This window comes from Gobius niger (genome assembly GCF_951799975.1).
Source record: "Gobius niger genome assembly, chromosome: 1".
NCBI classification, from domain to species: Eukaryota; Metazoa; Chordata; class Actinopteri; order Gobiiformes; family Gobiidae; genus Gobius; species Gobius niger.
Genome location: NC_136852.1, coordinates 7,932,796 through 7,946,102, shown reverse-complemented (window position 1 = coordinate 7,946,102; position 13,307 = coordinate 7,932,796). Strand labels below are relative to the sequence as shown.

The following is a 13,307-nucleotide window of genomic DNA, read 5'->3' as shown; positions in this document are numbered from 1 at the left end:
CTTCCCTGAAAATAATCTTGTGTCGAGACTTGTCTATCATCGCGTCTCTGGGTCCGGACTGATCTGTAATAACAGTTTTTCAGCTGAGCGGGAGGCGGGACGTTGTTTTTTTTTCCTGCTCAAATCAAGTGAGTGAAAGAGCGAGTGATCTGCCCTTCCTGTCATGTGACCAGTGTTTAACGCCGCTCCGTGCGTTTGGCCCGCGGGAGACGAACGGGGCAGTTTCTGTGTGTTTCCCGGGACGCCATTTTGAAAGCGTCACCGATTGTTTACGAGTGTGTTTGTCGCTGATATGCAAACATGAGATAAATGTAATAAAAGTGTCATTTTGAATCTCCGTCCGGTGAGTTCCTGGATGAAAAACGTCCCGAATTCGAGGACAGCCCCAGTACAGATGACAACACGGAAACCTTTTACTGCTTTGTCATTTAGAAATGTGCGCAGAAGATGCCGTCTCGCCCGGGAATCGGCCGGTGGAGAGCGTGGCCTCGGATAGCAGCCATAACGGAGGCTACGTTTCCATGGAGACTGAAAATCTGACAATAATCTGATTTCTGGAGTTCTCAGATTATTGAAGAGACATGTAAACATCATAATCTGATGAAAATGTAATCTGATTTCTTCTTAAAGGGGGGGTATTATGCAAAATCGACTTTTTCAAGCTTTACATCATGTTATTATGTCATTCCCTCATTAAAAACATGCCTGAAGTGTTGCCTTGGCACATTCACGTATTTTTGAGTAATCTGTAAAAACTCTGATGGCGGCCATTTTAGGGTTAGGTTTGCCTGAGTCCTCCTAGGAACGCCCCCACCTCCTGGAGACTCTGAGCTTTCGTCACCAGCCGAGTAACCAACCACTGCTCCTCAGCAGAACCCCCTCCCCACTGATGCCACAGACAGCGTGTGGAGGGGGCGTGTCTGAAAGGGTCAGAGGTTCTTAAAGAGACAGAGGCCTATTTCAAGACATTCACTACAGCCATTTTGAGAGAGCAATGTTATACAAGGCAGTTATTCTAATTTACTGCATTTACAGACCAACAGAAGGTTTGGTCATCATTGTAGTGTGATATAGACTGGTGCTATGTGATTGAAAAAAGCATCATACCCCCTCTTTAATCTTTAGCACTTGTGTTATAAACTAACCAGGGAAAGAAAATAGGTCAAACTAATGTCACAAAGTAAAAGGCTAAAATATTTTGAATTAAAACTAAATAAATCCTAAATTTGTTTACCATGAAAACACAGTGTACAGATTGTCGGGTGCTTAGAGCAGTGGTTCCCAACCATGTACCCCTCGAGGCATTAATTTATACTCCGAGTACCTCCTACCTCAAAGATCCTGCCAAAATCTTCACAAATTAAGCAACTAAACGTGGATTATTCAGTATTTAGTAGAGTGTAATATTCAAAATACAGCAAAAATACTCTCAAAGTCAAGCCTTTTACTCAAAATCATAATTAAAACTAACTTTTCTTTGAAAGTAATATTGAAACTATCTCTTTCCCCTCCTTTTTAAATCTGAGGTAAGTCCAAGTACCCCCTGCAAAGTGCTCAAGTACCCCGAGGGGTCCCCGTACCCCTGGTTGGGAAACACTGGAGTTACATCCTTATTAAAAGTCAAAGCACAGGTTGTTCTTTTTCTATTTAACTTTTGCTGGATCGCTACATTTAAGAAGAAAAATAATGCAGAGTTGACTAAGGTTTGAACCCTGAACCTTTGAGTTTCTTATCCTGGGAAGGACTGGACACGGTTAACCTCTTAACTCCCGCCTTAACCAAGCACATTCTCTCAAGTTCAGCTTTACCCAAATATAAAAGCTACAAAAGCGTTGACAAAGTGACATAAGAGTGACAAAAATTGACCAAAAAAAGCAATGAAAAAGTGACAAAAAAGGCCATAACAAAACGTGACAAAAACGCAGCAAAAAAGGGATTAAACTCTTAACTCCGTCCTGAACTGAGCACTTTTTCTCCAGTTTGGCTTCACACAAATCTAAAATCTTCTTGAACAAAGCTTCTTGAATCAAATTAGTGACAAAAACAACAATTAAGATTAAAAAAAAGAGGTGACCAAAAAAAGCAACAAAAGAGCGACAAAAACACTGTAAAAAAGTGAGGAAAAAGCAACAAAAAAAGCCACAAAAACGTGATAAAAGAGCAACAAAAAACCTGCTGGAAAAGCAACAATAGCACAGTAAAAAAAAAAAGCGACAAAAGCACAACTAAAAAGTGACAAAAACGTGACGAAAAAAAGCACAAAAAACCCTACGATAACCAGACAAAAACACGACAAAAATGCAGTGAGAATCAGTTTTGTAAGTCTTCGCTTTCAAATGGGCCTATAGGCTGTAAGCTCCAGTCAAGAAGCTTTTAGATTTGGGTAAGGCTGAACTGGAGAAAAAAACGCTCAGTCAAAGCGGGGGGTAAGAGGTTAAACGGTACCTACTCGGTGCTGACTGAAAAGCTCCAGTATCGGTGCTAATTCTCAGTACTTTTTCTCTCCAAATGATCCGCAGTGAGTGTAAAAAAGCCTGAAATCATGAGCAGCTTCAGCACAAATGCAGATGTTTTGTTAAAGCGAAGCAAAGCTATAACTTACTAACACCTTAGTCATTATCAGAGATGAGCCAGGACTAAACCAGGACTAAACCAGGACTGAATAAGAGACTGAAAAAAATGACAAAAATCCAGCAGGAAAAAATGACAAAAATCCAGCAAAAAAAGACAAAAATCCAGCAAAAAAAGACAAAAATCCAGCAAAAAAGTGACAAAAATCCAGCAAAAAATGTGACAAAAATCCAGCAAAAAAGTGACAAAAATCCAGCAAAAAAGTGACAAAAATCCAGCAAAAAAAGACAAAAATCCAACAAAAAAGTGACAATAATCCAGCAAAAAAATGACAAAAATCCAGCAGAAAAAAAATCACAAAAATCCAGCTGAAAAAATGACAAAAATCCAGCAAAAAAGAGGTTAATTTTGCGTAACTATACTTTATCATGTAACACTTCACGCAACCATATTTAAATAGGGGAAACCTGGTTTGGAGCTAAAGAGGAGGAGAGGCTAAATGCTAACGCCGTCTGTGCTGTGTTTGCGTGACTGAGGGCACGCGTGAAGACCAGACAGGTACAAATGAACTCGTCTAAGCTCAGGTAAGAACATATCTCAGTATGTAAAAAACATGGCCTATTCCTTTAAACCTTATTATATTTGCCTAAATGTTTACAGACTGTGCTCGACAGGTTCAGAACAAAAGGAAACTGTAACTAAAGAAGCGTGTGTGGAAAAGCCTTTGGGGAGCTCAAGTGACTTCTGTTCGGAGATTCCTGGTTTATGGACTTTAAAAGTGTCCGAGCTATTATGCAACAACAGTCAAGAAACACAGATGGAAAATGCAAAACAGCAAAGGAGGCAAAACGCCAATAAAAAAAAAAAAGGTAGAATTTGCATAATGTCTCCAATACTTTGAAACCATGTGAACTGTTGCCTGTGTGTGCCTGCAGACGAGTGAAACTGTTACAAGTCCTGGTTTGGCATCCTGACTGGCTGACTGTGGTGGGAGCCCGGGGGCCGCTCCGCTCCGCTGCTTTGCCCCGGGGGCCCCCGTCGTCCCGCTGCATCTGTCCGGACACATCCTGCTGTAATTACGGCCGCTGTGGGCTGCTCGGCATCACCACCGCGCCGGCTCTGCGTTCACCCATTCATTCATTTACAGACAGGCTTTTACTGGAGCCTCGGGCAACGTGTGACTTATCCATCACTCAACGTCGGCGCGATTTTAATGGGACAAATAGTTATTTGATCGAGTGTGAATTGTGGAAATGAAAGGCAATTGAAGACGAGTGATTTAGAGCGGCTTTTGTGTCAGCCTGGATACAATAGAGTCACATTTTGATTTGGAGGTGAGTCTGGAAGTAAGTGACCAGCTCTTTCCAAAAGCATCCAATGAGAAGGTTTGTGCTATTACTGTGTCCTTAGGCAAGACACTTAACCCAATTTGTCTAAACATGAATGTGGTGCATCGGTGAGTAAAGGAAAAAAACAACCATCAAGTCGGTGACAACGGTCCACAGTGTCAGTTGTGGGCAGTAAATGCAAAATGGCGTCCCAGAGCAGGTCGTCTCATGATCTGAACATCGGGGGTTTAAATCCCAGCTGTTGTTGTGTCCTTGGGCAAGACACTTCATCCGCCTTCCCTCCGGTGTCTGTGCACATTGGTGTATGAATGACAGTGGGAATGACATCGTTCACAACACAGAATATGTTACTTTGTATCAGGTCAGGTTTCCCTTCTGTGTATCCCATGAGGCTCATGATTTTGACTTGACTCTGAAGTACCAGTACTTAAAGCAGAACTGAGTAGCTCATGCCCCTAGAGGCCACAAGCGTCACTGCAGGTGTCGTAGCATGTTGCGTTTTTTTACTCATTAATTGTCCGTGAGAGTAAATACTACACTGACAGAAAAGAAGAAGATCTTTATTTATAAAAGATTATAAAAGACAAAGGGACAGAGGGATATTGTAGATCCAATTACACAATGGAGATTTTTTTTTCACTCAAACTTGGCTGTAAATACTGTATAAGTGGCGCTAGCCCGCAGTTAGCTTTGCCTGTTAGCCTGTTAGCTTCTTCTTCATGATTCCATTAGTGTGTATTGGTGTATCGGTGCAGGGAAAGTTGCAATTGTGGTTTTCTGGCCAGAGGCACCAGGGGGAGATGAAACACCCTCCAATCATCCCATTAACACTTGTATTACCCAGAGGGACTACGGGAAGGATTTATTAAGGAGAACAAGTTACTTCTTTAAACCAGCTCCAGCTAAGGGACCAACTTCAACAAAATGTTTGTCATATTTTCTGCCATTTCTAAGAAGTGAACTTACGTATTAAATAATAAAAGTGCCTGTATATTGTTACCAACAGACGCTAGTTTGTAAGCAATAGCAGCTTTGTCCCAAATATATGCACAAATACAAAATTATGTTACAACCAACCACGGACAGACCGGAACCAGGGCGGAGGACTTTATAAAAATCAACCTAATCTTATTGGCCGGGGCAGAAGGGGGTGAAAAAGCCTGAAGAGACATTCAGCAAATTGTTGGGGATGAGACTGCAGCCTTACCAACAAGGCCAGTGGTTTTCAAACTGCGGTACATGGACCACTTGCTGCTTGGGCTTCTTTATGTGGAACTCAGGGTTATCTGAGTTGGCCAACACTCAGTTCAGACTAAATGTTTGTAAACTTCAGCTCTTATAGTTCCTTTTTTTTTTATATCTTGTTTAGCCCTGATTTGATCTTGATTTAGGTCTAGTGGTACTTTTTGAGTCACAAAATGCTTAAAACTTCATCTTCAAAAGTGCAGTGTCAGTGTAAACACAGTGCAAGAGCAAAAAGACAAACGAATGTGTAAAAATCCAGGATGTTTATTTACAAATCAGGTGAATGACTTTTCACAAACGAAAACTACCTCTACAGAAGCAACACTGCGTCTTACGACTATGTTACAAAAATACGATAACAGCCTCTAAGCTATATGATACAATACTTACAGCATTTTCACGTCGACATTCCACGTCTTTAAAGTGTTTAGTGTCAGAGATTGTCTTCAATGTGCAACAGTTCGTTCTTCTTCACACACGAAAGCTTCATCACACCAGCGGCTGATTCAGTGGCTCTTCTACAAAACGAAGGCGCTAAATAAAAAAAATAAAAATAAAAAAGAGGACATTCTCAAAGCCCGCGGTCCGTGAGGAAAGTCAAAGCTCGGCAGACTTCATTCAGTTTCGCCCTCAGGCCCCGGTGCTGCTCCTCGCCGGTGTGGGGGGGTTGTGGGGGGTTGTGGGGGGTTGTGGGGGGCGGGGGGGGACCAGGACCAGGACCATCTGCTTCTGCCGTAGAGGAGGGTTCATCCAGCTGAGGGAAACAGACGCAGGATAAAGGAGCCGCCGCAGTCACAGGTTGACATCTGCATCACAGAGAGGTTATGTGAAATTAAAGGAGCTAGATGCAAGTTCGCCATTTTATATTCACTACTGCCACCTCTGGTCATACGTGTAACTGCAGTCTCTATATTAAGCTCGTGCGTGACGGCACTTCGGACCCGAATTAACACCTTTCTGAGTGACAGTGCAGGATTTTAGAGGCAGTTGTGGTGAATATGTCTGGGCTCATTCTACACATTAGGACATTGGAACATGGAGGGGGGAGGAAAATACTTAATTTTAACATTTTTAAACTCAGTATAGTCCCTTTAAAGTGATATAGTCTACATTGTTTCACAAATGACCACACTGACCACCTGGGTCTGAAATCTGAGGTAACAGTAGCATCAAATAATAATATATTTTCTAAAGTCCAGTGTTAATTTTGACAACATATTTTAATTTAGTTTTAGTCTTTTGACGAAAATGTAATTCGATTTTAGTCTAGTTTTAGTCAAAAAAATATCTTCAATTTTAGTCTAGTTTTTGTCAACTAAAATTGCAAGTAAATTTAGTCGACTAAATTTAAGACGAATTTAGTCGACTTTGCATTGATAATATTCATCATAATCATATTTAATCAGGTCCTCTGCTTCATGGAGCTGCTCCACATGAACAAAGCTCAGAGCTGATCATTTGGCAGAGAATTTACATGATCTGAGGCTCTTTCAGACGGTCAATAGAAGTTTGGATGATTTTAGTCTCTCCCTTTCATTTTTATTTAGTCTTATTTTAGTCGACTGAAATATCTGGACATTTTAGTCATAGTTTTAGTCTCATGAAAAACTTTTATTTTAGTTTTAGTCCAATTTTAGTCATCAAAAATATCACTTCGACTAAAATTAAGACTAAATATTTTAGTCGACGAAATTAACACTGCTAAAGTCCCTCCCCAGGATACCGATTTGACCAATGAGACGAGCTTTTCCTGTGAACCTGCCTGTCAGGTCCAATCAGAGGAGGGAAAGAGGGGGGAGGAGCTTGATCTTCCTGGTTAAAGAGGGGATTCATTCATTCATTCATCTTTTTTATTTGAGCATCTGAGCTCCACAAAGTTCTTCATAGGAACAGAGTAATCAAGCAAAAGAAAGATACATGCGTAGGTGAACAGCCAAATAGATAAATAAATAACGTGGATGAATAAATAACGGGGATGATTTTGATTTTCAAATTTCACTCTATCCCTCCTCACTTTGCAAACTTACAGACTGTCACTTTAAGTCACGACAGCACAGCAGGTTGCCAGGTTTCATCAGCCTTGATTTCCGATGTGTTTTACTAGTTTATCGAGCACCTACGCTCTTTTGATGAGCAAAACCTGCTCACAGCTCTCTCTCAAATGTGACACTTCCACAAAGACATATTTTAACCTCTTACTGAGTGCTTTTTCTCAATTTCAGCTTTACCCAAATCGAAAAGAATATTGTAACTTTTTGTCACGTTTTTTTTTTTTTTTTTTTTGGTGCTTCTTCATTGTTTTGTTGTGTTTTTGTCTCTTTTTTTAGTCATGTTTTTGTTGGTTTTTCATTGTTCATTCATTGCATTGTTGGTTGCTGATTGGATCAAGTGCGCCTCGTTTTAGCCAATCACAGCTAAGTCTCAAAGTGTCACTAAACAAAAAAAGCACAAAATCAATGAAATATTTAGCTTTTTAAACATGATATTTATGTTTGTAAGTCTGCAGAAGCGCCGCGACTCTTTACACGGTTCTCAATGTTTTTAATTAGTATCATTTAAAACCCGCCCATTCACAACAACACTGCCACGTGATTGGTCCAAATCTGGAGCCTGAACAACAGATTATGGGGAATTGAGTGGGATTAAATGTGTTTTGTCCTTTAGTACAAGCGGACATTGGTGAAACAAAGACCTTTGAGCTGCACGTCTGATTTTAAAGCCGTCTCATTGATCAAACTCAAAGGCTTGTCGATGTAGTAGTTGTTGTATTTCAGTATTTCTCCCTCGTACCTTCCTGAAGCGCCTCCCCGTCGTGTCTGACTCTGTCGTCGCGGTCGTCCCCCTCGTCCCGCCGCCGGCCCGCCGTGACCTCCGACCCCTCCTGTCCCGTCTCCTCTGTGTGCGAGCGTCTGCGGGGCACGGTGACGGTTAATATATCATTTCTCTGAGCCGCACCTTCTGCGCGCGCTCACTGACGAGCCACGACTTCAAAGGCAGCAATTAACCACTTTTAATTTACTCTCTTGGACTAAAAAGTTCCAGCGCTCCCTGAAGGCATCGTGCCGTGACTCCGTGTGGATGTGAAGGGTGTGAAACGCTCCTTAATTGCCCTGTTTTCTCAGTCCATATTATAGGAACGTTCTTCCTTTTACATGTCATGATATTGAGTATTTACTTTCAGACGCAGCAGGACAGTAATAATTATGTTTGTAGAGTTTTATGACTTTGTTTTGTACGACGAACAAAACTGTCTGTGACGCATCCTGACTCCAATTTGTGTAGAAAGTTTTCCAGAAATGAGTTTTCTTTCTTCTTTCCCTGATTTGAGAAATCTTTCCATGAGGCAAGTTGTTTTTACTCTGAATTTAAATTAAAAAAAAATCAAATTGTACTCAAAATTAGATTAAAAATAAATAAATCTTGATTTATCTGAAATAAGATCATTGTTGAGGTTCTTAAAGCAGTACTAAATAACTTGTTTAACCTTTTCGTAGTCCCTCTGGGGGAAATACAAGTGTTAATGGGATGATTGGGGGGTCTTTCATCTCCCCTGGTGTCTCTGGCCAGAAAACCACAATTGCAACTTCGCTGCCAACGGGTCGGATCCACCAATACACACTAATAGAATCATGAAGAAGAAGCTAACAGGCTAACGGGCAGAGCTAACTGTGGGCTAGCGTCACTTTAAACAGTATTTACAGCCAAGTTTGAGTGAAAAAAAATTATCTTCATAATTCTGTCAGCGTAGTATTTACTTTCACGGACAATTAATACGTAAAAAAAAATGCAACATGCTACGACACCTGCAGTGACGCCTATAGCCTCTAGGGGCATGAGTTACTTAATACTGCTTTAGGTAGTTAAGTTAAGCATAAAAACAGATTTCTGGAAATCTATGACGCGATGCCGTCTGTATCTATCGTCTATCATTGCCCCTTTATGGACTTCTCTCCTTGGCAAGAAAATCTCCAAAGCTCCCTGGGTTCCCTGGTGATATTCCCCTCAGAAGTAAATATCATAATACTTCAGAGTGCAATATTTTAGGACTTGGCAAATAAACTATAAAGCAGAAATCATGATCAAAAGAACTCTGCGGGAGTCGTGTTCAAAGCCTCATGTGTTTGTTCAGTGGATAAATAAATAATATAATAAGTATTAAAATAAATAGCCCAGAGAACATGTCTCCGTGGCCCACTATTGTGAGATATGATGATTTTTACTTGAGTAAAATCGTTAAGTCGTTTCACTCTCACTTATAAAGAAAGTACTTTGGCTGCCGAGTGTTTACTACAACCAGCATTGGCAGGTTTTCAAAGGACTCTGAAAACACAAGGCTTTGAAGCGCTGCACCTGTCGGTAAACAGGCAGGATTTATGGTCTGTTGGTATGAGGAGTTTGCAGCCCGTGTAAGTGACTCACTCTGCGCTGAGGCTCAGGTGAGAGTGGAAGGGGCTGTTGTTGTGGCTGTGGCTCAGGCTGCAGCTCTCCTCACAGCACAGAGCGGGGATCAGATGAACGGGGCCTGAAACACACAAACACCCACCGCCCCGTGAGCAACAAACACCAGACACTGAGAGGGAAACTGCACGGAAAAGCAAGTCACAGTGGTTACGCTATCGACTTATCCTTAATCCCTATATTTATCGTCTGTACATTTATCAGCAATATTCTAGTTCCATTTAGTCGTCTATAGAGATCGTTGAAGAGGTGTAAAGACAAAAGCCAGTATAGTATTTGTTGTCTCCCTCTCCAGTGCCTATAGGGATATTTCAGGGTTTTTGACATAGGGCCTCATTTCTTAGTTATCCAGAGTGTTGTTGAATTCTGGAGATATTTTTTTTGTAATTCATGCAGTTCTTATATTTGAGTGGCTAGTGCAAGGCTAGCGCACTTCTACTGTATCAGCCATAAATATATAAAAAGGCTAGATGTCTCATACGCACTGCTGGCCAATGGAGGGCGACGTTTAAATAACCATAACTTGCTCTATTTTCTACCGATTTTCAAACAGTTTCGTTTGTTATAAACCTCAGAGATGGAGGTATGACACTGCATACACATGAATAAAAGATATGAGGATTTGTGTTCATGCTAATCACTCACTTACTTGAGCTCGCCAGAGAGCTTCCCTGTGGCAAGATGGCCGCCCGTTATGTCGGAAGTGACTCTGGCTTAAGACATCTAGCCTTTATATATATCTATGGTATCAGCTAGCCTGCATTAAAAACAGTGTGACCCGCTCCACAGAGCACCTGAGGTAAATCAATTATAATACCAGACTAACCATATAAATGTCTGTGTCGATAGAATCATTTTTGGAATATAACTGATCTTGCATCACATGAATGATCGCATTTTGAGGGACTATTTTCTAGCAGATCACTCCGCCGCTGCGTAGCTTATACAACCACGAAGCTGATGCTGCTCAAATATAAGTTATTTTAAATGCAAAATAGTTACAATTATTCTATCGACACAGACATTTATTTGGTTAGTCTGCCGTTATAAGTGATTTGCCTCAGGTGCACTGTGGAGCGGGTCAGACTGTTTTTAATGCAGGCTAGCTGATACCATAGAACTGCGCTAGCCATGCACTAGCCTAGCGCCACGAAACTCTTCAAATATAAGAACTGCAAGAAAAAATATCTCCAGAAATCTGCAACACTCTGGATAACTAGGAAATGAGACCCTATGTCAAAAGTCCTGAAACATCCCTTTAAGTCCAGTCCGTGGCTGAGCTCTTACCCGCCGGGCGCTCGGGGCCCAGGTGGCACTGGCAGCAGGGTCTGTGGTGCAGCTCGTGGAGCCAGCGCGGGTCCAGACAGGACAGCTCTGCTCCGCTGTAGGGGAAGTCCTGGGAGCGCAGGGAGGACGCTGCACGGGACAGGACACACTGTTTAACTCACTTACGGACAGAACATGTGGCTTTTTACAGCCAATAATGAATCAACTTTAACTGAATTAGGACAAATCAAGTTAACAGCGATGGAAATACCGGATTATAAATTCTTTCACTTTACTTCACTACATTATGGAGCCTTTATCTGAGTTTTTTACCTGTTGCTCCACTGAGATTGATACTACAGTGGCAATAAAATTAGCACTGATATCAATCTGGGATCACTCCACAGTAAATCATTCGGGGAGAGAGCAGCGTTTACTGCTGATTGGATCAAGCACCACATATCTATTAAATAATTACTATTGAAAAATGTTATGTGCTTGTGAGCATGTCACAGCATATGTTTATTTGTTGTTGAGACGGAGTGGTTCAAGATGGATTGTTTGCGTGTTTGTGAGAGACAGTTTGCATATCGGTCTTTGTAAATATTGTATGTACTGTATCAAGAGTGACATTTTCTCTCTACATTGTAATTCAATGTGTGCTGATAGTTTAGTTTGATGTGCCCTGGTTTTATATATTTTATGAAATAAAAATAAAACATGCTCCCACAAAATTTTTTTTTTTTCAGTAGGTGATTCAAGAATGTATTTGGATGAGAAGTAAACCTATTTAAAGGGGGGGGTGTTATGCAAAATCGACTTTTTCAAGCTTTACATCATGTTATTATGTCATTCCCTCATTAAAAACATGCCTGAAGTGTTGCCTTGGCACATTCACATATTTTTGAGTAATCTGTAAAAACTCTGATGGCGGCCATTTTAGGGATAGGTTTGCCTGAGTCCTCCTAGGAACGCCCCCACCTCCTGGAGACGCCTCCGAGCTTTCGTCCTCAGCAGAACCCCCTCCCCACTGATGCCACAGACAGCGTGTGGAGGGGGCGTGTCTGAAAGGGTCAGAGGTTCTTAAAGAGACAGAGGCCTATTTCAAGACATTTGCTACAGCCATTTTGAGAGAGCAATTTTATACAAGGCAGTTATTCGAATTTACTGCATTTACAGACCAACAGAAGGTTTGGTCATCATTGTAGTGTGATATAGACTGGTGCTATGTGAGTGAAAAAAGCATAATACCCCCTCTTTAAAGAGACTAGATGCAAGTTGGCCATTTTATACTCACTACTGCCACTTCAGGTCATACTTGTAACTGCACCCTGACGGCACTTCGGACCCGAATTAACACCTTTTTTAGAGGCAGTTGTGGTCAACAGGTCTCAGCTCACATAATTTTAATATTTTTAAACTCTGTATAGTCCCTTTAAATGAAAGTCTACTTAAAACCACAACTGATCAGACCCTCATGGCAAACTCCATTGTGTCCCTTTCATCAAAAAGTCTGACCATGCTCTGATTAAAAACATCAGAACTTCCAATGCCACAGTTTAGACGAGCCTCATATGATTAACTCCACTGCCAAAGGAACAAGTCCTTGTCTAAAGTCCAGCCTTGTCTCACCGCTGGGCTTCTTCTCCAGCAGCTGCCTCTTGCAGTAGATGGCACAGAGCACGAGCAGCGCCAACAGGACGGTGGCCAGGGCGCTGCAGATGACGGCCGCCAGAGCCATGTCCCGCGGGCTGGTCGCCATGGGGGGTAAGGGCACCAGGTTCACACGCCCACTGCCTGAAAGAGAGGGCACACACAGGACGGGTCAGAGCCAGAGCGGGTTATCGGAGCTCAGGAATGTTTCGAGGTAAGCGACATATGAGGTTTTAAGTGCGGTCTAGTGATGATGTTTACAAATGACTTTATCAGTATGACTCAGCGATGAAGCGTTGGATTTTTACAGTTTCTTTGCCATCAGACAGAGGAATGTGGGGGAATGTCAATGCTAAATGTGATGAACTTTTAGCCAAAACTGCATTTCAATATGTTTTGGAACTTTATCTTTTTTTTTTAATGAACTTATGCAGTAAAAGATATCGACACTGACAAAAGAATAATCATCCTATAATGACATAAATCTACTTGAATTAAGCGATTTTGAGTAGATTAGGTCTTAGATCAGATAAAACCTCTTAGCAGCAATGAAACAAGTCCTTTTTTTCTTAATTCTGATCCTTTTGTATCATTTTTTGATTGACCTTTATTTAACCAGGATAGTCCCACAGAGATTAAGAATCTCTTTTTCAGGGGAGTCTATTGTACATGTTTTTAGTGGTAGAGGAAACCTACGCAGACACGGGGAGAACATGCAAACTCCACACAGAAAGACCACGTCCAGGTGGGAATCGAACCCGGGAC

At 41.5% G+C, this 13,307-nt stretch overlaps 1 protein-coding gene across 1 annotated transcript in view; it reads right to left on the bottom strand.

Annotated features, from left to right (window-relative positions):
* Positions 1-5,894: 5,894 nt before the first annotated feature.
* LOC306976735 (tumor necrosis factor receptor superfamily member 19-like) overlaps positions 5,895-13,307 on the bottom strand; it is a 30,384-nt gene continuing 22,971 nt past the window's right edge. The window contains exons 6-10 of the mRNA XM_079574788.1: positions 12,522-12,686; positions 10,911-11,039; positions 9,585-9,687; positions 7,956-8,074; positions 5,895-5,971 (exon numbers count right to left, since the gene is read on the bottom strand). Coding sequence (XP_079430914.1) covers positions 5,958-5,971; positions 7,956-8,074; positions 9,585-9,687; positions 10,911-11,039; positions 12,522-12,686 — 530 coding nt within the window. The 3' untranslated portion in view covers positions 5,895-5,957. The remainder of the gene's footprint in view (positions 5,972-7,955; positions 8,075-9,584; positions 9,688-10,910; positions 11,040-12,521; positions 12,687-13,307) is intronic.